Genomic DNA, 26,515 nt, shown 5'->3' on the forward strand with positions numbered 1-26,515 from the left:
ATCACTTTTTCTCTCAGCCTAACCTATCTCATAGAGTAAGGATAAGATGGAGGAAACGGGACACAGCTATGTTGGTCTGAGCTTCCTGGCAGAAGAGCAGGAATAAAAATAAAAATAGAATTAGTAAGAATTTTTACAGGAGAACAAGGCAGTGAAATAAAATAATGCTAATGAGAGCATAACTTTAAAAAGTTAGCTTAAAGGGTAGCAAAAGCAGAATAGGAAAGTGACCCGGCTGGACAAAGAAAGATAGCTGTGTGGCAAAAAAGAGATGCAGGGATGTGGGGTAACAAGGAACTTTTCTGCTTGATAAAAAATACAGTTGTTCAGGTCACTATAAAGACCTGGGGCCCACATACTTGAAGGACTGCCTCTCCTAGCATGGCCCCATATAGATGAGTCACTCAGCACTGCAATGCTGTGTCATTCCAGCCCTTTTAAAGGTGCACTCTAAGGCAGGGGTGTCGAACTCATTTGTTATGGGGCTGAATCTGACTTAATGAGACCTTGTCAGGCCAGGAGAGCCAGTTTGGTGTAGTGGTTAAGTGTGCGGACTCTTATCTGGGAGAACCGGGTTTGATTCCTCACTCCTCCACTTGCACCTGCTGGAATGGCCTTGGGTCAGCCATAGCTCTGGCAGAGGTTGTCCTTGAAAGGGCAGCTGCTGTGAGAGCCCTCTCCAGCCCCACCCACCTCACAGGGTGTCTGTTGTGGGAGAGGAAGGTAAAGGAGATTGTAAGCCACTCTGAGACTCTTCAGAGTGGAGGACGGGATATAAATCCAATATCTTTTTATCTTCTTCTTCTTCAGGCCATGTTGGGCTGGGCCATGTATGTACCTTTTTAAGATTAGGTAGCAGAGATATCAACTTTATAAAGAACACAGACAAACACAAAGATTTAAAAAAAAAACTTAAAGCATGCTTAAAACATTAGCACTTGATCTTAAAGTGCTTTCTTTGTATTTCTCCCATGGGATCCAGGGAACTGGGCAAAGGAAGCTCTGGCTTTTTCCTTCCTTCCCCAGGGGACCAGGAGGGGAAGGAGCCTCAGCCAATAGAAAGAAGAGAGGTTTGGCTCAGTAGCTCTGCTGTGCAATTGAGGGAGCCTGACAAAAGCAAGTTCTCCCTTCCCACCTTCCTCCCCAAGAGAGGAGCCTCAGCCAACGGAGAAAATAGAGGCTTTGCTCTGTAGCTCCTGTGTGATTGAGCAAGCCTGGCAAAGCAAGCTGTGATGCAGACGGAAGCAAGAGAGAGGGAGAAGGAAACAGAGAACAGCCAGTGGCTCGGGGGCCTGATTTGGCCCCTGGACTGCATGTTTGACACCCCTGCTCTCCTAGTTGTGGGATTCTTCTGTAGCTGCTCAGATGTTATGAAACAGCTTCTCAGATGAAATCTCCCTTTTGCATTTTCAGAGAGTACCGTATATAAAACAGAATGCTTTAGAAGAGACTTTGGCTAATGACATTCTCCAGAGGATTGGTGCCTTGAATATAGCACCTCCCTCCCCCCCCCCGACAGTTGTTTTAAAGCTGTTTTCAGTACTGTGCTTTCTACTGTTTTAGCTACCTACTTGTTATCTGAGAGGCATGTTTTATATAAATAAATACAACGATCTGCAAGCTTGTACATTTGGCTTGCCATTGTCAACTGTCCCACCTGGTTTCTCCAGCCTTGTTTGAATTATCCAGGAACAGGAGGTCAAAGGCCGCAATATTCTGAAAGATCCATAGTTCTGTCCACCCATAAAAATGTTAATATCAGTTTCATTGGCAACAATATATGGAAGTTGAAGTCTGTCTTTCTCATCCAACTGCTCCCAAGAGTTGAACTCCGTCTTTCTCCATCAACTGCCCACAGGTCACCGATCAGAATTGGGCACTCATTGAGTTGCCAACCTCCAGGTAGGACCTGGGGATCCCCCCTCCCCGAATTACGTTGATCTTCAGGCAACAGAGATCAGTTTTCTTGGTGGAAATGGCTACTTTGGAGGGTGGACTCTATAGCATTGTACCCCTCTGAGGTCCCCTCTCCAAATCCCACCCACCATCCTAATCTTGTAGCACCCCATTAGGACTAGGTAGGTGTAGCTTCTCTCTCTAGGCCAGGGGTGGCCAAACTTGCTTAACATAAGAGCCACATAGAATAAATGTCAGATGTTTGAGAGCCTCCAGACATGAACGTCAGATTTTTGAGAGCTGCAAGACAAGGGTGGAAGGAAGAAGGGCCAATAGATGGGGGAAGGAGGAAGAGGTAGAAAGAACTTTAAATACATTTTCCAAGCTACTGGCTGGCTTGGAGAAGTGATTTAAATTAAAGAAAGAAATGCCTTCTCCAAGTTGGCCAGCAGGGCGGTGGGGGCGTCGAGAGCCACACAATATGTGTGAAAGAGCCTCAGGTGGCTCCCGAGCCACAGTTTGGCCACCCCTGCTCTACGCTATTGCTCTAACCTGCATTTTGACCATTGGCATTAAAATAAAGCGCCCCTTCGAGTGTTCTCCCTGCAGGAGAGTAGCCAAATCTCAAGTTTGAGCCCTGCTTAGGGTTGCCAATCCCCAGGTGGGGGCAGGGGATCTCCCGGTTTGGAGGCCCTCCCCCCGCTTCAGGGTTGTCAGAAAGTGGGGGCGGGGGAAATGTCTGCTGGGAACTCTGTTATTCCCTATGGAGATTTATTCCCATAGAAAATCATGGAGAATTGATCTGTGGGTATCTGGGGCTCTGGGGGGGGGCTGTTTTTTGGGGGTAGAGGCACCAAATTTTCAGTATAGCGTCTAGTGCCTCTCCCCAAAATACCCCCCAAGTTTCAAAAAGATTGGACCAGGGGGTCCAATTCTGTGAGCCCCCAAAGAAGGTGCCCCTATCCTTCATTATTTCCTATGGAAGGAAGGAATTGAAAAGGTGTGCCGTCCCTTTAAATGTGATGGCCAGAACTCCCTTTGGAGTTCAGTTATGCTTGTCACAGCCTTGATTTTGGCTCCACCCCTAATGTCTCCTGGCTCCACCCCCAAAGTCTCCTGACTCCACCCCCAAAGTCCCCAGATATTTCTTGAATTGGACTTGGCAACCCCAGCCCAGCTGCGTCTCGGCACAAATCAAGGTGCCCCGCACTTGCCCCCGCGCCTCTTGGGCTTGCTCGCTCCTACCACGGGACAGCAAGCAAAGGGTTTCCCGAAGGAAGGCGGCGCGGCGACTCCCGTCCCCGGCCGCGTTCCAGCTTTCCCCGCTTGCCGCCGCCGGAACGGGAGAGCGGCGCGTGCGCGATGGAGGTCCCCCTCCTCTCTCCTGCCTGGAAAGCGCCACAAAGCGCGAGTGGATGTTGCATGAGGGTCGAAGCCGCCAGAGGGAAGCCGCTTCCCAGCGTCTGGAGCGCGGAGGGAAGGCGAGAGCGAAAGCAGAGCAGCAGCGTCTTCCCAAGAACAGCGCGGGCTTCCCTTTCACACGCGCCCCCCCTCATCCACCCCTGGGGGGCTGCTCGGCGCTTGCCATCGGGGCTGCCGCAGGTTAGGTTGGAAACGAGGCGGCAGCAACACGTTGCTTGGAGGGAGGGCTCGCCGACGCCCCCTCTCCTGAACTTGCAGCGGGGACCAGAAGCAACTTCGGAGCCGGCTGGACTGCGAAAGGAAACCGCTCTTCCCCCGGCAGCCGCGCCTCTCAAGCCAGAGGTTGGCTTCCCTTTCCCGCCCCTCCTTGCTTTCCCCCCCCAAGGTCCCGGCTTGCAGGCGACAACCTGTTTCCCCGAGCGCCGCCTCCAGGAGGCGCTCGCGGTCGGGGTGAGCGGTAGGCGATGGAGCCCCTTCGCCGCACCTTCGCCCCTGGGGCGACCGGCTAACGACGTCCTCGGGCGGCTGCGAAAGCGGCCGAGCCCCACCAGCAACCTTCGCTGGCAAAGGCGGAGAGAATGCGTGTGTGTGCGCGCGCGCGCGGCAGTCGGCCCCGTTTCCACTTGCTACGTTCGCCGGCGCGGGATGCTGCAACTTTCCCAGGGTCTGTCCCCAGAGGTCGTGGCGGCTTGAGAACGATCGCGCCCGGCCAAGACGGAAGGAGGCTTCTTGGGATTTTGCTTCTCCCCGCTGGGAGCCTGGATAGGTTTGCTGGAGACATGGCTCGAAGTTGAAGACTTGCCGCGGGCACTTGGGGGGGTCGCCTTATGGGAGAATGGGTGCCACGGGCAGCTCCTTCAAGCCGGGCAGCGGCTGTTTCTAAAGGCGCCTGCGAGTCCCCCCTGCCCTCTTCCTAAGCATGCACCCGCTCCACCCTCACTTTGCCGTAGCTTGGCTGCTGGGGGCGCTCTCTGCCGTCGCCAAAGCGGCATTGTTTCAGCCACCTTTGAAAGAGGAAGGGCTGGAGGGGTCGCCGGATGTCAAGACCAAGAGCACAGTGTGCGGATCCTGGTGTCAAGCGGCTCTCGCCATCTCTCAACGAGAGACACCCAAGCAAGAGGGCGCTTGGAGCATGATGGGATTCCCATTAGGGAGCATCTCCCAGGCTTCCTTGCAGAAAGACCTGCTAGGTGGCTCCAAGGCCACAGCTAGAGCTCGGGCAGCATGGGTTCCGCTGGTGGATTATGGCAACCCCAATGACTGGACTGTTGTGCAACTGGCGCATCGTGGGCCTCGTGCTCAGAAAACAGCTGAATGGTTTGGTCCTGTGAAAGAACAGGATGAGAACCAGGGGGATGAAGACTATTTTGTATCCTTGGGGACTGAGCTCCCTAAGGATGAAGTACGGGGGAAGGAAAGCAGAAGGGATGCCACAAGGGTTAGCCTCAAGAGGCATAGGAGAAGCAAACGAGGCGCTCGTGATCCTCTGGACAGAGGACAAGCAGGAAAAGTCAAGACTTTCAAGAACAGCCGCTTTCTAAGAAATGTCAATAACACACTGAATAGGGTGGTGGAGAAGGATATCCCCCTGTTGTTACCCTTGAATGGTTCTCATATGGGAGAGAGGAGTTCTGGTGCTCACAGGAATGGAACTTTCCAACCGTCTGCAGTCAAGAACCCCTTCTACCCTCTGACTGAGGAGTCCTATGGTGCCTATGCAGTCATGTGCCTATCAGTAGTGATCTTTGGCATTGGGATAATGGGAAACATGGCAGTGATGTGTATCGTGTGCCACAACTACTACATGAGGAGCATCTCCAACTCCTTACTGGCCAACTTGGCCTTTTGGGATTTCCTCATCATCTTCTTCTGTTTGCCTTTGGTGATCTTTCAAGAACTCACAAAAAAGTGGCTACTGGAGGATTTCTCGTGCAAAATTGTACCATACATTGAGGTAAGTGGAGTAGTCTAGCATAGTAAAGTGGTAATGGCATAGTGGCTTTTGGCCCAAATAGGTTGCGGTATTTACAGAATCATTTCCCCCTTTTAACAGTTATTGCAACGGTATACGTTGTTTGCTGTTCTTCGTATTCACTATTCTTCATTGTTAAAAAGTTTTTTTATGTTTTGAAAGCGATGTGCGGTAGTTTGAATTGTTGGATTTTGCACTTCTGACTAGGATTCTAGCTGATTTAACCCCATTAATTTCAGCAAGAATGGGACCCTGATCCTAAAAGGATAATGTAAGTCAGTTGAAACAAATTGGATTTGTGTCTGCACAGTGGGTGTGACTTGTGGCTCGCCATCCACAGGAGTTCTCTATGCTTGAGAAACGGCATGTGAACATCTTTGTGAATACATTTGCTGGAGTGCTATGTGAAAGTGCTTCTGTACACTGATAACAATCTTTGAATTGGGACAGATGTGTTTATGACTGGGGTTAAAGGTTATGCTCTTCTCCATACGTTCTTGCAAGTGAACTCAGTAAAACCTGAAAGCAAGAGTGTTTGCAATCACAGTGGTAATTGGCTTAAGCGTATTTATGACTGGTGTCAGCTTCAGTCCTTCACCTTAATTGGTAAACCAGGGTACTGTAACGGGACATTTTTAAAAGAGTGGGAAACTCCCAGCAAACCATCTGTGTGCACAGTTACAGTGGAAAACACAATATATTATCAGGGCATGGACTTTTTATCTGTAAAGTGGATATGTGTACCGTTGTTCTGTATACACTTAATAGAAACACAGTAAATATAATTTATAATGTAGTTCACATATTTGTGGTGAAGTCATGCATACGCTGTTCTTGCTTTTGAATTTGTGAATTGCTTCTGTTTCGCAAAAGAAGCACCCTGTTTCTCCTTATAAAACTGGAAGACAAAAGAGTAAAGGATGTACTTGGATAGCTAGAAAACCATAAATATGATGGTTAACATAGCCAGTTGGTTTCAAACCAAATGGTTAACATCATTAACATAGCCAGTTGGTTCCAAATCCCATTCTTGGATCCCATTTATTTTTTGCTTTATGCCTCTGGTTCCATTTCAATTCTCACTTCTTGACAAGTGCCCAGGTATCCTAATACTAGCCAGTCCTTCAGCCAACTGGCCAGAATCCTTCTATTATGCAGGTCATCTGCTTTATTTATTTACTGGAGGGGCGAGCGGGGGAGAAATAATGCTAAACTACCATCAAGAGGATAAACAAAGGGTGGGAGTTTCACATTACCGCTAAAAAGGCCACTCTGTACATTAAGAAGCTATTAATTGGATTGTATTTTAATTGAATAGAGATTACTCTAAGTATGAGGAGGGAGAAGTGGGTGTGACCTTGTCCTCCTAACCTTCTCGAAGCGGGAGGTGCACTGGCAAGAATGCATTTAATCTCACATTTAAATAAATCACTTTGACATGTGACATTGTTTAGGGTGTGGAATAAACTGAACAGTGGAATTTTCCCATGCAACACACCTGTATAGAAGAATGTATCCTTTTATCACAAAACCAAGCACAATTATTAAATGTCACTGTAACCATTAGTAATACTTCTATATTGTAGGTTTGAAACTTTAACGATAGTTCAAAGTGTCAATCCTGTGAAAGTCTGGATACTTAACTGAATTAGGTCACCTTTTGTTGCTCACAGAAACACATGTAAATGGGTCATGCTTTCTTAAAGGTACAGGACAACTTGCCAGTAGATAATCAAGGGAATGACCTTCTCCCATTGCTTCACCTTCCCTGGCACTTGATATTCAGCAGCACACTACCTCTAAACATGGAGGTTCCATTTAACAGTAATCTGTTGACAACACTGTCTTCCAGAAATACTTCTGATCACTTTAAAGCCACCTTAAACAGTGGCAATGATTATGCCAGTCCTTAATCTATCGCTAGTCACTTTATTGGGTAACCCATGTGGTGCAATGGGGTTGTCTCTACTCATTTATAGTTGTGCACAAACTGTTATAATATCCATTTCATTCTAATCATGCAGTATCTTCCTATTTGCTTACTATTGGAACAAACACCTAGCCTAGGGGTTCTGTCTAGGCCACACCTTTAGACTACCTATAGATCATACATGTTTCTGATTGGTAAATCAGCTGCTAATTTGTGGTTTCAAAAGTATTTTGAGTGACTATTGATCTGTGTAGTCATTTCATGGTCTCTCTTGGGGTAAGGCTGGAATCATCAGAACACTTCCCTGCGATTAAGCCCCGCTGTATAAAATTGGACTCATTTCTTAGTAGACCCTGCTTGTGCCTTATAATACCCTTGGGGTGCACGTTCATAGTGAGTGAGAAAAAAACAACACATCTCCATCAGACTGCTAACAGCACTTACTCTATTCTAAATCAATTTATTTGAGTGGGCTTAGACAGATGCGACTCTGAATAGGGTTGCACTGTTAGTGAAGGTATCAAGAAGATCGTTGGTACTTTTTAACCACTTATATATCAGGGTACATATTGCATTCCAGAGTAACTGTAAACAAAAAGAAAATCTAAATGTTGATGATTGAAGGTATGTGTAAATTTTAATGGATTCAGGCAGCTGGTTTTGTCATGGAGGTGAACTTTTAAAATTCCTGATTTTTGTGGTCAAGTCATGTATCTTTGACTTGTTCTATCCATTGTCAGTCTGGAGCAAGTGCACTAAGTTATGGGGGGGGGCACAGTTAAAGGAAGTCTGCCTTCTGTTCAAGGAACAAAGTAAAACATGTTTTATTCAAGATGGATGGCTGTGTTTGTCTGTAGCAGTAGAAAAGAATAATATTTTACACTAGACCTTTAATCCTGGCTCAGCTCTGTCCCCAAACTGATTTTCTACACTAGAATCATAGAATCATAAACTCCTAGAGTCGGTTTCTATGATTCCACGATTCAAGTGTAGAATGTTAGTTTGGGGACAGGGCTGGACCAGGATTAAAGGTCTAGTGTGGAATTGGTTTATCCAATAGCACCCTAAAGACTAACAAAATCTGTGGTAGGAATGAGCTTTTGTGAGTCACTGCTCACTTCTTCATATACCCTACCACAAATTGTGTTAGTCTTTAAAGTGCTACTGGACTCTTAGTCTTTTCTATGTTTACGTCAATCTAATGCCTGTGTATTAGTTAGGAAAAGTGACCTGTCAAGATATATTTAAAAGACAAGGGATAATCTTGGAAGTTGACAAGCTTGGCTAAAAAATGCAGCATTGAGGCAGAATTTCTCATGGGGTGGCATAGCAGCAAGGTTGAGTTATGAATGCAAATGAGTTATATTTCAAGAGGGGCCTTGCATTTTCTAGTTATTGAGACTGCAGACAATAAAAGATACATAGTTCATACCATGGGTGCGGTCACACGTACCATTAAAAGCGGGTGTGTAGCGCTCAAATCTGAACTGCTGAATATTGATTCGATGCAGGGCAGTTCAGACGAGCATCCAAGAATGCTACTCATTCTGTTATTGCGCGATCAGACATCCAATACTATCACGCTCTTTTCTTGGAGCATGCGTAATCAGATGGTGATTTCTGGGAGGGGGGGGGTCCATTGAACATGCGCCCAACTGTTTGGAGCTGGGAAATCAAACATTGCTTCAGAGGCAGGGGGGGAGGGGGGAAGTTTCCAGAATTAACGTTGCCAATCCAAACCAAGGAACTGCCAGGAATTACTTTCCTAGAAATTGGCAGAGACAATGGTATCTTGAAATCCTCCACATTGAAAAAAAAGAATTTTTTCCTGTTCTGAATAGTGGGATAACGTTTCCCCCCCCCCCTCCGATCTTGTGTTGATTGGAGAAGCTGAAGCGTCACCTCAGTTTCCCGGATGATCTGGCAATGCGCATGTCTGCGGAGGCTTTTTTTTTTTTTTTTAAAGGTGGGAGGCAGTATCGCGCGTGAGCTGTCCAAACAACAAAAAGCCGATCTTGTGCCGCTGTTTTGAAAAAGGGCCGGACTTTCTGTGCTGTCAAATTAATGCGCCATTCAGGCGTAGCAAGCCTGGATGACCCTCGATGACGCTCGATTGCCAGATGTGGATGTCTGAACGAACACATTTAATCCATCAGCCAGACGGAGCTGTGTCGTCACTAATGGTACGTGTGACTGCACCCCATGAGATGTTGCCAGCTTTTGCCTGTTTTAATTGGTGGGAAAGTTCTGCATTTGATCATGGGACCCGGCCATTTCTTGGGAAGCTTCTGTGTCCACCACAGTGTACAAAAAAAGTGAGTTAGCACTTTTTTCAGAAGTTGCCTGGGGCATACTTAGTCATTGGGGTAACTGCAGTTCAGATCTTCTTGTGAGACTGAAAGTTCTTATTCTGCTATGCTTAAAATGTTGCTTGAGGCGAGGCCTAATTTGCACACTTAACTTTACAGAATGATTGCCAGTTCTCATACCTTTTCTGGGCAGTTCCCATGCCCTCAGTAATATATGGGTATTTTGATGTGGGAGGGTGGCTCCTACGCAAACACCACTAGTAGTCACAGTGGAGGAACAACACTCATATGGAAAAGATTCAGGTAATAACACACAGCCAAATGTTAATAAATAAAAATATTCATTTATTATTAATATGGCCTGGGCTGGCTCGCCCACTAGGCAAACTACGTGGTTGCCTAGGGCGCCGGCTGGATGGGGGTGCCGAATTTGGCCTTCCCCCTTCCCTCATGGCAAACACCGAGCTTGCTCACTCCCAAGCTTCCTCCTCCCTCCCTTACCCACCCGAGTCTGTTTCAATGCCCCGAACAGTGGTCAAGCGCTGCACTCCAGGGCTATCTAAAGGCGCCCCCCGGCGATCAACTGATTGGCAGGTAAAACTGTGCAGCACGCTCACTGTCAGTCAGTGCTGGAGCAGACCAGCAGCAGCAGGAAGGACCAGCGTCCTGAAAGGGTGCTGTTGCTGCTCCCTCCTCCCCACTTCCTTCCCCTCCAAAAAGTTGGGAGGAGGGAACAGCGGCAGTGCCCTTTCAGAACGCTGGTCCTTCCTGCCACTGCTTGCCTGCCTTGGCACTGAGAGTGAGCACACCGCATGGTTTTACCTGTCGACCAAATAATCGGTGGGGGGGCACCTTTAGATAGCTCAGGAGCGCAGCTCGACCCCCATTGAAGTAGACTTGGAGTGGGGAAGGGAGGGAGAAGGAGCCGTGGGGGGAGGCACAGGGCACTGTGGAGGGGGGCTGTGGGCTGCGAGTCTGCCTAGGGTGCTATGTGCCCTCGGGCTGGTGCTGAATATGGCATGAGTATTGGCAAAGAGCAAGAAGCTTTGTGCTGGCTACTAGACCTCAAAGGTTGATAAGGACCTCCAGGGCTTTTTTTAGTAGAAAAAGCCCAGCAGGAACTTATTTGCATATTAGGCCACACCCTCTGATGCCAAGCCAGCTGAAACTGCATTTCTGTGCATTCCTTTGCTAAAAAAAAAAAAAAAGCCCTGAGAACTTTGCTCATAAGGTAGGGTACAACTAAAAGGTAACCAAAATGTTCTTAAAACCCCATGCCCCTCTTAACCAGTACAGAGGTCTAACCTGAATCAAACTTGGCTTGATCTTTGCATTGGTTAGTAAAAAGAAGTTATTGAAGTGGTTGAAAAAATGCCCTGAAAATGTGCAGCCGCATGAAGACTTCATAGTTGTATCCAGGGGTGGCTGATTCTGTTTAATCTGTTCTATCAATCTGTGTACTAATTGACTAGTGAATTTTGTTCAGAAAAATCTTCTTGAAAGACTTTTAAAATGGTGAAAATACAATTTTATGGTTATTTGCCTCTGGCTAATAATAAAAAATAAAATAAGTAAGTACCAGCTATTTCATTTCATACCTCTAGAAAGCTTTTCAGGGCCTCAGTTTGCTGTGGGAATAATCTCATTGTTGTGCTCTATTTGTATTTTTTAATTTGAAATGTTTGTTGTTGAAATTACACTTCTGAGCCAGGTATAAAAACAATAATTGCAGATTGTACTTATACCAAATGACCAGGCTTTTCAGAAGAAAATGTATTTTTGCATTGTCAAAATAGCTTGAACTAATTCTTAAGCATATGCCTTAGGTTTCCAAAGACTGCAAGAAATTGCATTTCTGAGTCAAATACATTTCTGGAGGCACTACATTGATTTTAGTGGGAGTACTCTTAAGCGTTAAAATAGAAGCAAAAGTAATATGTGATAATCCACTTAGTGTAGAGTAATTGCACAGAAATATGAACCACAAATGTGTTGTAGTTTACAACCCTAAATAGCAGTACTAAATCTGATGCAACAAATTCTCATGCAACAGGCAGTTATGCTACAGGGTTTCATCTGCCAGAATGGCAACACTACAGTTCTTTGTTGTGCTCTAATCATTTTAGGGACATCAGGAAGTTATTTACAGTTGCGTAAGATGATGGAGCTAAGCCTACATTGGCTATCCTGTAACCAGACCAACATCAGAAGTCTATAAAAGATTGCCTTAGTCAATCATAGCAAAGTTTGAGTGCAATGGCACCTTTCAGGCCAACAAATCCTTAAAGGTGCCACTGGAATCAAACTTAACTGCTTTAGACCAACATGGCTACCCATCTCAATTAGTCTATTACATCATTCGTTTTAAGAGCCAGATGGGACTTTGTTGGGCCGGCACCATGTTTCATAAATGTAATGACAGGTAGTGTGGACATATACTTTATAAAGGACACAGACAAACACAATAAAAATATATTATTTTAACTTAAAATACGAACATGCTTAAAACAATAACACTCTTGCTAGATTTAGTTTTTGTTGCTTATTTTAATAGTCTTTGATAACTGACACCTCCCAAACCTTCTCCCCTCTACCCTTAAAAGATGCTTGCCTAAAATGGAATGGTTGTGGAATAGTTGGATTTGGCAATGCAATTTTTAAAGCAAAACATCAAGAAAATGCACAAACACCCCAGCAGAAACTAAAAATATAAACTAATATAAAACGCTCTGAGCCTAGGAAAATATGAAATGGCTGGGCATTGCAAGCTTCCCCCTCACCCCGGTCTACTCAGAGTGGCTGTAGCTTTCCAGGGTTTTTTCAGGTTAGTTTGAGATAAAAGTTTTGGTTGTCCTCTTCAGTACTTGTTCTTCATTGTAGCCCCATATGAGGAGGGTGTGTGTGTTAAAACTAACATTTCTCTGCAAAACTAGAATTCCTGGAGTTTGCACAACTCTATATTTTAACTGTGGTTGGTCCTAAACCTTCCCCCACCCTTAAAAGATGCCTGCCTAAAATAGAGAGGTGGAAGGATAGTGGGATTTGGCAATGCAGTTTTTAAAAATAAAACATCAAAAAAAGAACAAAGATCACAGCAAAAACTAAAAATATAAAATCCTCTGAGCCTAGGAAGACATGATATGGCTGTGAACTGTAAGCTTCTCTCCCCTCCCCGAGTCTACTAAGTGTGCCTGTTGTTCTCCAGGTGTGATGTTCTTTTTTGGCTTTGGCTGTGAGTTCCCAGGTTAGAATACTCACTTAGGCACCTGTTCTCATGTCCATTCAGCAGGGACAAGCTGGCTCAAAACATTAGCCATTTGCAAGGAGACAGCTGAAGCTGCTGGTTTTTTGGGGTTAACATACAAAACTGGAAACTGAAACAAATGCTCCACCCAGTAGAACCAAGCTAAATCATACAGATATTGGGGGAAGCAGACTGCTCCATTACATACAGAAAGTTGCAAAGAAAATACGGAATGGATTTTCCATTAAGGTCTCTGAGCACAGACAGCCTACTGTGGGAATTGAAAATCCACTCCGCATTTTCTTTGCAACTTTTTCCTATGTTTCAATGGAGCCATCCCTGTCCTCTGCTTCCGGCAGCTCAATCTTGAAAGGATGGGGACAGGCAGAGGAGAGGGTGGGGGGAAGAGAGCCGCGGGCCTGATTACAGCCCTTGGCAGGCCGGTTCTAGCCTGTTGGCCATGAGTTTTACACCTTTGCGACAGATCATGCATATTATTCCCATTCTGCAGATACTTCATTGGCCGCCCATTTGTTACCTGGCTCAGTTTAAGGTATTGACTATCACATACAAAGCCCATCATTGGCTTGGCCCCTCTTATTTCTGAGACAGCCTCTCTCCCCATACTCTGTCATAACAACTTTGCTCATGTCAGTAGGGGCTTCTGCAGGTGCCAATCTGCAAATGAGCAAAATCAACAATTGCCCATACACATAATTTCTCCGTTGTGGTTTCCATCCTATGGAATGGCCTGCCTGTGGAGGTCAGGATAATTCTTACTCTCCTGACTTTCTGCAAACGATGCAAAACTGCATTATTCAAGAGGCCTTTTCTGCACAGATAATAGGCTTGCAGCTATACAAAATGGTTCACATACTTTCTTAGAAAAATGGTTAGAGACTGGTCTATACTGCTGTGTTTTAAGTAGGATCCTATTATGTTGTTTTTGTATCACTTAATGTGTCATGTTCTTATGCTATGCTTCAGTTCTTAGTTATGGTTCTAGATTTCTACGGTTGTAATGCATTGGTTATTGAATGTCTCATTTTGTTGATTGTACTGATTGTCTATGAGTAATTCACCTTGAGTTCTTGATAAAGGCAGACTATAAATAATAAATAAATACATTTGAATGTCTGAGCAGATCTGGGATAAGAAGGGAATTTTGCATGTCAGTCAGTGAAACTGTACAAATTCTGTGTGCCCATAACATGATGGATGCACTGTTGATGTGGGTTGCTAGTTTGAGATTTCACATTCAGTTAGGTTTCTTTTTTATGAAAAAAAAAAAGCTTATGTTTCATCTAATTTTTTGCTTCTTGGCAAGTGCCCAGCTGTTCCACCAGCCAAGCTCTCAGCCAGCTAGCTAGACTTGTCTTTGACCATTCTGACATTAGAAAAGCTTGCTTCTGCTTTTCACTCTGCATTTCCTAATTTCCTCCTCACAACTTACAGACATAAAGTGATACAAGTAGCATTGGTCCTGTTTCTAAATTATCTGCAAATATTTGTTTCTAGTTTAAATTCTAATGGGAGGCTTCAAAACTGACAGGAATTTGTCTTAAACAGAGTTCAATGGTTTCTTTTGAGGGGGCAAATGCTACATTTGTTCTCTTCCCACTACTCAGTTAGTTCTGCCTGTTCTGACCTTGACATTAAGCTTTCTTATGGGTTTAATCAGCAGAGGATGACTTGATTCCTCTTCTATTCTAAAAGACAACAGTGCCAATTGTATTGTTATGCTTGTTTCTATACCAGCACCTCAGAAATCTGAATAATCTCAGCACCAGTTAAAAACCAATAAAATATGATTGCATAGAGTTCTGTAATTCCTTTATGGCTTCTTGTGAAAGCATTGCTCCTATTGATTTTGAAGCTCCCGGTGATGGGACTGACTTATCTGGCTTGTTTGGCTTACTCATTTTATTTATCTATTTATTTCCCCCTTCCTGAGATCATAAAGATTATATTTATATTAACCTATACATTTCTTTCTCCAACCAATTTACAAGTTGCAGGGCTCAGTACTGGGTCCCATGCTCTGTAACTTGTTCATTAATGATCTGGAGTTGGGAGTAAGCAGTGAAGTGGCCAAGTTTGCAGATGACACTGAATTGTTCAGGGTGGTGAGAACCAGAGGATTGTGAGGCACTCCAAAGGGATCTGTTGAGACTGGGTGAGTGGGCGTCAACGTGGCAGATGAGGTTCAGTGTGGCCAAGTGCAAAGTAATGCACATTGGGGCCAAGAATCCCAGCTACAAATACAAGTTGATGGGTTGTGAACTGGCAGAGACTGACCAAGAGAGAGATATTGAGGTCGTGGTAGATAACTCACTGAAAATGTCAAGACAGTGTGCCATTTCAATAAAAAAGGCCAACACCATGCTGGGAATTATTAGGAAGGAAATTTAAAACAAACCAGACAGTATCATAATGCCCCTGTATAAATCGATGGTGCCCTCTCCTTTGGAACACTGTGTACAATTCTGGTCACCGCACCTCAAAAAGAATATTATAGCATTGGGAAAAGTGCAGAAAAGGGCAACTAGAATGATTAAAGGTTTGGAACATTTTCCCTATGAAAAAAGGTTAAAACGCTTGGGGCTCTTTAGCTTAGAGAAACGTCGACTGCGGGGTGACATGATAGAGGTTTACAAGATTATGCATGGGGCTGTATTAAAATGATGCTGTGATGGACCAATGCAGGGGTCCTCAACCCCCAGGCCACGGACTGGTGCCAGTCCGTGGCCTGTTTCCAAGTGGGCTGTGCAGCCTCCCACCCACCCCCCGTGCAGCCTCGCCATCCCCCATTTATACCACTTTAAGGCTGGGGAAGGTACCATGAAGCACTTTCCAGGCCAACCTTCCCCGCCCCCTGCTGATCAGCTGATCCCATCAGCAGGGAAAACAGTGGTGGCAGCAGCGAGCGACCACTGAAACAGCCACGCTGCCATAGTTTTCTCAGTCGATTAAATCAGCTGATCGGCGGGGGGGGGGGGAGGTCCGTCTGGAAGGTGCTTCACCTTCCCTGGCCTTAAAGTGGTAAAACCAGGATGTGGTGAGGCTGGGCGGAAAGACTGCGGGGGTGGAGCAGAGGAGGGAGGAGGAAACGGGGGGAGGCGCTGCAGGGGGTTGGGGAGGCGGATGCTGGTCCATCACAGCATCATTTTAATACAGCCCCCATTGCATGAAATTTTCTTACAGAACAATGGCTGCCAAAGAGATATCTAAGCTTGGCTTCCAATGCTGGGAACACAGTTCCTTCTCAGTTTGGTTAGGCCAGAGCTCTGTCTTTACCTATACCTGCAGTACTGACATCATATTCAGTTTCCAATGCATCATTACAAGCCATGATGGATAGTGACACTTCCCTCACACAGACACTGGGGAGGCCAACCCTTTCTTGCTTACAGACAGCCTGCTAACCTAAATCAACGTCTCACCCACAATGATAAACTACTTAACAGTAACATGGACTCTAGTACCAAGGCCTGAGACAAACCAAGATGCCAAATTTGCTCGCATAGAGATCCTAGCAACAGCATCTTTGGACCCAGCAACATCAGCCATACCATCTCAGGTTCCTACTCCTGCTCATCCTCTAATGTGATTTATGCCATCACATGTCAACAGTGCCTTTCCATTCTCTAAACTGAACAAACAGGAAAGTCCCTTCGACAAAGAATTAATGGACATAAGTCTGATATCAGAAATGCAACATTCAAAAAACTAGCGGAGGAACATTTTAACCTTCCAGGACATTCAGTTGCTGACCTAAAAGTAACAGTTACCTTTCAAAGAAATTTCATAGGGTGATTAGAAAGAGAGGCTGCTGAACTGAAATTGATAACAAAGCTCAGGACCAGGGGTGGCCAAACTTGCTTAATGTAAAACCCACACAAAATAAATGTCAGATGTTTGAGAGCCTTAAGACATAAATATTACAGATACATCTTTATTAAAACTTTTAATATTTCCTTGTACCAAAAGATAAAATACATATGTATGCTCTTTATAACATGACCATGCTAGGAGACTTGGGGAGGGGGGGAAGCTGGGAATAATGGCCTCCATAAAACCAGCATAGGGAAAGGTTACGGAAATTCTTTCTTTTTTTTTTTTTTGCACCAGTGGGAGAAGGAAACACACATGTTCTATATAAATCACTGACCACTGTTTGCATCATTATGCATCTCTCTTTGTCTTGAAACCAAAGTTTAGTAAATACAGCTCCTACAAGAGCTATGGAACTAAGGGAGAACCCTGCACAGCCCTGTTTGATTCCACCCCTCCTTCCAATGGCTCCCTCAGCTGTTGCATTCTCTTTCCCTGCTCTAGGTCTCCAGGCAACCTCTATGGTGGAGGAGAAGAGCTTGCAAGTCTGCCTATTTCCCCTTCCTTCCCTGCTTCACAAACAACAGAAATAGTAGCCTATTGATCAGCGCTCAGGGCTGACTGAGGTCCTGATGCTAAGTATGCTTACTTGAGAGTAAGCCTGCATTAAGTTCCTCCTTGACCTCCAGGAGCCACACAATATGTGTGAAAGAGCCGCAGGTGGCTCCTGAGCCACAGTTTGGCCACACCTGCTCAAGACAATGCATCCACCTGGACTGAATTGAGACTAAAGGGTTTCCTGTCTTATTATCAATGCTGATTTCTCCACATCTACTACCTCTCTGCATATCACACCTAATTCAATCACACCTTCTATTACTGTTTGCCTGCTAATGTCATTTGGCATCTGAAATCCCACCACTTTTCAATGATCATGATGACAAACGCACATTCTAGTTGTATCTGAAGAAGAGGGAAGTGACTCATGAAAACTCATATTCTACAACAAATGTTAGTCTTTAAGGTGCTTTTGGACACTTACTCTTTTCTACAAAACCAACCTCTATATAATTCAACCAAGATGGAGGTTCTATGGCTGTGGGGTGGGGGGAGGCTTTGGGATTGGGACATAGGTTGCCCACCCTTGATGGGATGTCAATGATACCTGTGCAGTCCATTAAGAGTTTGGGAGTGATCTTGGATCCCTCCTTGAACATGGAGGCCCAAGTCACACACATTGGCAGGCTGGCATTTTTACCTCTGCTCCAAGCCTCGTAATTGGCCCATTTACTGTTGTGCCCGGACGTAGCCACAGTAATCCATGCAACAGTCCTTTCCAGGCTAGACTACTATAACTCACTCTATGCTGGCCTAGAGCACAGAGTCAAGTTCAAGGTTTTGGTATTGACCTACAAAACCTTGAGCAGTCAGGGATAGGGTTGCCAAGTCCAATTCAAGAAATATCTGGGGACTTCGGGGGTGGAGCCAAGGTCAAGGCTGTGACAAGCATAATTGAACTCCAAAGGGAGTTGTGGCCATCACATTTAAAGGGACGGCACACCTTTTCAGTGCCTTCCTTCCGTAGGAAATAATGAAGGATAGGGGCACCTTCTTTTGGGGCTCATAGAATTGGACCCCCTGGTCCAAACGTTTTGAAACTTGGGGGGTATTTTGGGGAGAGGCACCAGATGCTATACTGAAAATTTGGTGCCTCTACCCCAAAAAACAGCCCCCCTAGAGCCCCAGATACCCGCGGATCAATTCTCCATGATTTTATATGGGAATACATCTCTATAGGGAATAAGAGTTCCCAGCAGACATTTCCCTCCCCTCCCCCCGCTTTCTGATGACTCTGAAGTGGGGGGAGGGTCTCCAAACCGGGGGATCCCCTGCCCCCATCTGGGGATTGGCAACCCTAGTCAGGGACCAATGCACCTATGAGACTATTTCCTCTGTTATGTCCCCAGGAGAGTGTTATGCTCCTTTGGCAGCAATTTGCTGGTGGTCCCTTTCTTGGTTCCGGCCCTAACCTGGTAGAACTCTCTGCCAAAATCCATTAGGGCTCTGCTGGACCTTATGCAATTCCAGAGAGTCTGCAAGGCAGAGATGTTCCGCCAGGCTTTTGGTTGAGGATAGTGACAGTTACCATCTTAGCTGGCACCTTTCCCTGCTCTCTAGATCAATGTTCCCTCTAAGCTGCAGAGTCTCGTGAGCAAAAATTCTATTTTGTGAGCTACTGGCATAAAGTTGTGAGCTCCTGCATAAGTTATTGTGCTCTGGGGTCATCCTTCCTGAGCTAAGACAAAAATCTGTGTGCTGGAGGTGAAAAAATCTGTGAGCTAGCTCACGCTAACTCAGTTTAGAGGGAACCCTGCTCTAGATCAGGGGTGGCCAACGGTAGCTCTCCAGATGTTTTTTGCCTACAGCTCCCATCAGCCCCAGTCACTGGCCATGCTGGCTGTGGCTGATGGGAGTTGTAGGCAAAAAACATCTGGAGAGCTACCGTTGGCTACCCCTGCTCTAGATGTATTTTGCCACCTCTCCCTGCCTGCAAAGTAGCTGGCAGTCTGAACTGGGATTAATTATCACCATCTGATTTTAAAATGTTTTTAAGTTTTGATTTTTTTATTTGTATGTTTTTTTTCCGGATTTGTACATCACCCAGAGCCTTGCAGTAGCAATCCATAAACATAATAATTGAGCAATTAATAAATACAATAAATTATATAAGTGTGTGTGTGTGTATGAGGAAGCCCATTTCTGAGAAACTGAAAAAATTAGATTATTTGTTGATTTAGAGCTCTTTATCATAGAGAAGGCCCAACTTAAAAGTTCACTGAAATCCCATGCTCAGATTTTTCCTGATTCAGTTTGTAAGCTCTATTTGTAGAAAGGAGGCAGAAATGGAGGTCTGTTCTTGCAGATAGAATCCCAGAGGTCAAATAACACCTCTGATTAAATGCAAGTCCCAAGTAAATCTCTCTCTCTCTCTCTCTCCAGTCCTCCTAGATCCAAATTGGGGATTCCCAGGCTTTATTCTGTTCTGTCGTATTGTCTTATCATCGCTATTCATGGTAATATAGTTATAGTAGTCTCTCTCTAATGAAAACAAAATCCCAAAACAAGAACACAGTCCCTGTAATACCTTTTATTAGGAGCAACCAGTAGGGCGTAAAACAGTATAAGCTTTGAAGTTCACCAGAACTCTTCAGGCTCCAAACAAAGGAGGGGGGTATTCTGGAGTTTTCTCTATAAGGAATTGATATAAGGCATTTCTTTGCCTGGTTGTGTTGTCATGTTATGACAGTGAATCTTCAGGATTGCCCATTTTGTCCCTTCCAGAGCCATATCTCTTGCCAAGCCACCCATCCAACTGCTTGGGGCACCACATTGAGGAGAGCACCATAGGTCTACAAGGGTCTCTCTTGTTCTCATCTACCCAGCAGCACAGGAGGGAAACTGGCACAAGGCCCAGCAGGGCATGGGTGTACCTTGTATGGGCGTCAAATACCTTGATCCAGCCCTGTTCCCTTCCATTCTCACCTCAGTTTAGGACTTTCACATTTATGGTAAGCCATAGTTTGCCATCTTGTCTGAATCGCAAACTCCAGCCTGCAATCAAGTTTGGAAGGGAAGGTCGCAAATTCTGACAAAACATCAATTGATGGTTAGTCGCAAAGGTGGAAGTGTTGACTTTTCAAGCTGCATGCAAGGAGACAAACAGTCCCATAAGCTTGTTCATGTAACAACAAACTTTTTTGTAGCCTTTGTATTGAAACTTGACACTTTCCTGTTGGTTGAACAGGTTAAATATGTGGCTGCTAGGGAACTAGTGAATGTAAAATATTTTGGGGTCAAGTTCACAAAGTCTTAAATTTTAAGACAGCTCTGCTGTCTTAAAAAACTTTATTTGTCAGCTATTTTCTGACCTCTTTCTCAGTATTAAGCTTTATTCCTCCCAAAAGGTGTGTTCTCAATTTGTCCATCCATGTTGTTTGTATTTACTAAGCTGTTTTCTTTGAAGGGATTTCTGACAGTTTAACTCTCCAAATTAATAGGTTTGCTTATTAAAAATATTTACAGATTTGCTTTGTCGTATTTAAATATGTCTCCCTTTGCAGGTTAATTAAAGGGGCCCCGTGATACACCAGAAGTCATTAAGCGACTCATCTAGTTAAACCAGAGTCTACCCAATTTAATCCCATGTCAAATATTTTGCTGTGCTATTGACTTTTAGCAATCAGATATGGCCATTAAATGTTGAGGGCCGATGCATATGATACATTTATATAATTGCACACTATGTCCTTGCAGGACTTTTAATGACTTGTACATAAACAAGAATATTTCATCATTATGAGGGGAATCCGACTCTTTTTAAATATGCCCATTATGGAATCTCAATTATCTCAGTGAGCATTAAGTAAGCAAAAAATGACAGCTGTCCAATATTTTATGTGGTTTTATTCCCCCATGGTGCAGATGCTGGGTTAATTTATTTTAAAGGCAAACAGTTGTTTTTTAAAAAAAGAAAAGAAAATCTTTAGCAGTTCCTGTTATTTTTTTTATTGCACCAGTACACCACGATAGAGGTTTACTGTAAAAAAGCAAGCATCAGAAACTTCCATTTGCTTTAACAGCAAATGGAAGTTCTACAGCAGAAGGAACTGGGAATCTGGCTTTTTTTATCAACCAAAAATATGGCTTGAAGTTAGCTTACTTCCTGTCTTCTGGGTGAATTCATAATGTTCCTGTTGAGCCAGCATAATACAGTGGGAATCATAGTTAGAAACAGTAGTGTTTCCATGATGCTTGTGTCTCTTCCTGTGTGCTGGTTTAGAAAGTCTTGGAATCAGGATAAACCCCACTGAAGGCAATAATACTACATTGGTTTAAATCTTAGGCCGTTTTCCCACTGACCTTACTCCGGAGCGACGTTCCTCTTCACCGCGCAGCGTCTGCGCGGATTTCCCACCAACTGCTGCGCACAACCAGGAAGAGCCGCGGCTTTTGCGTTGCAGATGTAAACTGGTTTTTAGCGGTTTACATCTGCGACGCAAAAGCCACGGCACTTCCTGGTTGTGCGCAGCAGTTGGTGGGAAATCCGTGCAGACGCTGCGCGGTGAAGAGGGACGTCGCTCTGGAGTAAGGTCAGTGGGAAAACGGCCCTAGTAATGCAGGTTCAACTGGTTCGTGGGCCAAGCTAGTAGCCACTTAGAAATCTAGTATTGCATCTAGGCACAGTTCTTCGTTTCTATTTAATTTTGTTTTGTATTTCTTCTCCTATGCAGGTAGCATCTCTTGGAGTCACCACTTTCACATTATGTGCTCTGTGTATAGACCGGTTCCGTGCAGCCACTAATGTCCAGATGTATTATGAGATGATTGAAAACTGTACATCCACGACAGCGAAACTGGCAGTGATATGGGTCGGGGCTCTCCTCTTAGCTCTTCCTGAGGTGGTTCTGCGCCAGATGACTAAAGAAGATTCTGAAGTTGGTGGGAGCCCTCCTGTGGAGCGGTGCGTGGTGAAGATCTCTCCTCACTTACCGGACACCATCTACGTGTTAGCCCTCACGTATGATGGTGCAAGACTCTGGTGGTACTTCGGCTGTTATTTTTGTTTGCCTACTCTTTTCACAATTACTTGCTCGTTGGTGACAGCGAGGAAGATCCGCAAGGTGGAGAAGGCATGTACAAGAGGCAACAAGCGACAGATCCAGCTGGAAAGCCAGATGAACTGCACGGTGGTGGCTTTGACCATTTTATATGGCTTCTGTATCATTCCAGAGAACATCTGCAACATAGTCACTGCCTACATGTCCACAGGGGTCTCTCAGCAGACTATGGACCTCCTTCACCTCATTAGTCAGTTTCTTTTGTTCTTTAAATCATGTGTGACTCCAGTTCTTCTTTTCTGTCTCTGCAAACCATTCAGTCGGGCCTTTATGGACTGTTGCTGCTGCTGCTGTGATGAGTGCATTCAGAAGTCTTCAACGGTGACAAGTGACGATAATGACAATGAGTATACTACAGAGCTTGAACTCTCCCCTTTTAGTACTATACGTCGTGAGATGTCCACATTTGCTTCTGTCGGGACTCATTGCTAGTTCACCCTGTGGTCAGAATTTATAAGGGCAAAAAGAGGGTGTGGTTTTTTTTTTTTCCTTTTGACTTCAGGTCGGGGTTTTATGTGGATTTTGCTATTTGGTCATAGTTCTAAGTGTTTATATTGAGAGAGGAAATTGTTTTAAGAACTGCTGTTAACTGGTTTGCATATTAACATATTTGCTTCGAAAAATAACTGTTTAGACATTAAAAAGAGATTCCAACAGCCAGTGTGGCATTTTAAATGATTGCAGTTGGTGGTGTTCTTATATTTTAGTTTTAAAGGAAGGGAGAAACCGTGCTATTTCATTATTGAATTCTGCTCTTTTTTAATTACTGCAGATGGTTTAGATTGGGCATGATCCACCCGATGTTAAAGGTGCTTCTGAGTTTGTCTGTTCTATCCAGGGGAGGGGGGGAGGTTTGGGGGAGAGTGGGGAACGTATTGAATTCATAAGAACTCCCATTGACTTCAGTGGGACAAAGCCTAAGCACATTCTTCTTGAAATCAATGGGACTAAAATGCTCTTAACTTTGACTGAATAGTGTTCACTGGGTTGTTTCCCCCCCCCCCCCAAAAAAAAATGTTTTCTGCTAATTAAACTTTAAACCTATTTTATGCAAATTATTGTGAGATTATTTGGTATTACAAAAATAATGGTAGAGTAAAATAAATGAGTGTTTAATTCTTTGACTGCATTGTCAAGAAGCATTTTAACAGTTACATCAAATAATATGAGGATAATCCCTTAATAAGTAGAGCAATCATTTTCTTCCATTATAGATGGGCTAATATTAAACGTGCTTCTCCCTGTACTCACTTAGAGATGTCTTCACAATACACTTTTGCAGCATCCGATGCAAGTAGGTCACATGCCCAGTTTCTGTAGGGAGGGTCTTAAGATTGTGTTGGTCTCCTCCTCCATATGTGAGCACACACGAAGCTGACCATTCACTTATCACATGATTCAGACCATTCATCTATCAATGCCAGTGTTGTCTATTCTGACTGGCAGTGGTTCTCCAGGGTCTTTCAGATCACCTACTGCCTGGTTCTTTTAACTGGAAATGTTGGGGACTGAACCTGGGACCCCCAGCATGCAAAGCAGATGGCGTACCACTGAGCCACAGCCAGTTCCCCATGTGTATAACCAGCAGGCCCACAGCTAGGGGGTTCCGGGCCCCACCAATCAGAATTCTGTATAACCTTTCTGGCCCACCTCAGGAGGCTCACTCGGCTGCTGGCTCTACCTGGCCAGCAGTGCCATTGAGATCTTTGTGCACAGCTTCCAGGGTACCGTGTCTTCCGTGCACAGCTAGTGTCTTCCGCCCTCCCTCCTCCCCATCCGCCAGGCAGCAATGGGGGCAGCAGGGCAGAGGTGCAGGATTGAGCCTAGGGGAGGTGGAAGAGGAAAGGGGCCAAAGCAGCCAATGAGAAAAAGGCCTGCATGCTGACCTGGCTGTTGCTGTGTGGAAGAGCCCCAGAACACAGCCTGAGCAGCAGACAGGAGAAAATCATTCCAGAAGCATCTTGTTTCTTGGACTGTTCCTGAGACCCCGTCAGGGAGCCCTGGAGGAGTTTCCAGCAGCAGCAGGAAAAGGAGGAGCGGCTTCCAGGGTTCCACCGCGAGTTTTGAGAACTGTCATGCAGATGTGCCCTATCTGGCCGTGAAAGGAATGGTCAATGTGTGGATGTACAATGCACAGGCAAAAGCTTTAGTATTCCTGCATCAGATTCATCCTTTTTAATACATAGATGTATGTTATGTTCTATTTAATTATGGGATTTCCACTCACTTAAGGGTTCCCCCCCCCTATGTTTTCAACATTAAGGGTTATACCTTCAGAAATGTGTATGTAATTCCTGCTGTAAGTGACAGTGCCACTGTAGGGAAGGGGTTTTAAGACTTTGCCACAGAGTTAGTGACAATAAAATTTGAAATCTTAAACACTGTGGTACATAATTTCCATTTTTTTTTAAATATTGAGCAGAAATATATGTTGGTTGAAGTTTGTTTGCAGTATCACCTGGTGCTAAATGGGTAGGCAGGTTGCTTAGATCTAGCATGTGTACAGATGCCGTTTAGGGGTTTGAAAGGGAACACAGAACACTTGCAACGTTCCTTTTCCTCTTTCTTCTTGATAAATCCACTAATGTTTCAGTTTAAGTTCCTGTATGTTATCTTTATGAATTTCAGAGATTTTAGTCCCCTGACACACTATATTTGTTCCCCAGTTTGGAAAGAAATTAGCAAACTATCATGTAGGGTTGCCTTTTCTGGCTTGGGAAATTCCTGGAGATTCGGGGGCAGAGCCTGAGGAGGGGATGGGGCTCAGGGGGAATATGATTCCAGAGAGTCAACCCTCCAAAGTCACAATTTTCCCCAGGGGTGCTGATCTCTGTTGCCTGTGAATGAGTTGTTATTATGGGGGCTCTCCACTCTCCACCTAGAGAGTGGCAACTCTTATCAGTCTGATCTCTCTTCCCTAAATAAAATTCTAGCCTTACTTTTCATATTTTTGATATATTCAAGATATGTTCTGTACACTCTTATCTTGTGAGAATTTTTCGGGGCAGCTTCACAAGGCTTGCTTTTGTTTTCCTTAATAAACTGTCTGCACCTCTTTCTGAATTAGAATTGGTGGTCTTTTAGCATTATACTGGGTGCAGTCACACGGGATTTGATCCGCCGTAGCCACACCCCACCACTGGATTTAATGTGCAAGTTCACACATACACACCTGCACCCCATGGCCCACCCATCCTTTCCTTGTCATAGGACATGTTGGGACCGGATTAAACAGCCACCAGGAACTTCCCGGTAGCAAATCTCCAACGCACACGCATAGAGCATTTCCTGGCTATCTGAACAGCTGGGGCAAAGGATGCATGCGCTGTGCATGCAAAAGAGCAGTGGGACTGCTCCTCTTGCATGTGCGCAACCTGTGCCTCTCCTAGCAGCATGGTGGGGACTGTGTGATTGCTGCTACATGCCTCAAAGAACACTGACTTTTTCAAAGCCAGGAGACTGCCACAGCAAATTCCCTATCTGGCCACACCCACCAAGTCACTTCTGACTTCTGACTCTATGACCTCCAAAACATCATACTGTTAGACCTTGCCCATGTCTAGCAAACGGAGGGTCATGGCTTCCTTGAATTATTCAATCCATCTCATGTTGGGTCTTCCTCTTTTCCTGCCGCATTGTTGTCTACTCCAATGACTCTTGCCTTTTCATAACATGACCAAGGAACCTTAGACTGGTTCCTCACTTGCCTTTTTCCGGTCTCACTGCTTATTTTCCTGCGGCGCTTCTGCTGGATTTTGCACAAGCTGCCCCCGGGGCAGTGAGTTGCCCCACCTCTTTTCGAATTCCCTCCATGGCAGGCAGAAACTGGTTTTCAGAGGATCCTGCCTACTGCAGAGGGAACTTGAGGAGAGGCAGGGCAACTCACCGCCCCGGGGCAGCTTGTGCGAAATCCAGCAGAAGCACCATGGTAAAAGGAGCAACAAGACTGGAACAAAGTGAGTGGGGACTAGGTCTCAGTTTAGCCATTTTAGCTTCTAGGGAGAGTTCAGGTTTGATTTGATCTAGAACCTGGGTTTTTTTGTGTGTGTGTGTTTCCATAGGGTTGCCAGTTTCCCCAGCCAATTGGGGGGGGGGGGGGTAGGGTTGCCAGATCTAGTTTGGGAAACTCCTGGGGTGCAGCCAGATGTACCATTAGTGGTGACACAGCTCCGTCTCGCTGACGGATTAAATGTGTTTGTTCAGACATCCACATCTGGCAATCGAGCGTGA

General features: G+C 45.0%; 1 protein-coding gene across 1 annotated transcript; it reads left to right on the forward strand.

Annotated features, from left to right (window-relative positions):
• Positions 1–4,064: 4,064 nt before the first annotated feature.
• GPR37 (G protein-coupled receptor 37) lies at positions 4,065–22,960 on the forward strand. Its single transcript, XM_060244812.1, has 2 exons — positions 4,065–5,272; positions 21,899–22,960. Exons 1-2 carry the CDS (start codon positions 4,238–4,240, stop codon positions 22,715–22,717), a joined length of 1,854 nt encoding a protein of 617 aa, XP_060100795.1. The 5' UTR covers positions 4,065–4,237; the 3' UTR covers positions 22,718–22,960.
• Positions 22,961–26,515: the final 3,555 nt, after the last annotated feature.

The sequence above is a fragment of the Heteronotia binoei genome, chromosome 8 (genome assembly GCF_032191835.1).
Source record: "Heteronotia binoei isolate CCM8104 ecotype False Entrance Well chromosome 8, APGP_CSIRO_Hbin_v1, whole genome shotgun sequence".
Classification (NCBI taxonomy): Eukaryota; Metazoa; Chordata; class Lepidosauria; order Squamata; family Gekkonidae; genus Heteronotia; species Heteronotia binoei.

Coding starts and splice junctions, on each gene's coding strand:
- GPR37 (XM_060244812.1), top strand. CDS start 4,238: ATGCACCCGCTCCACCCTCACTTTGCCGTAGCTTGGCTGCTGGGGGCG. Junction 5,273..21,898: donor AAATTGTACCATACATTGAG/GTAAGTGGAGTA, acceptor TCTCCTATGCAG/GTAGCATCTCTTGGAGTCAC.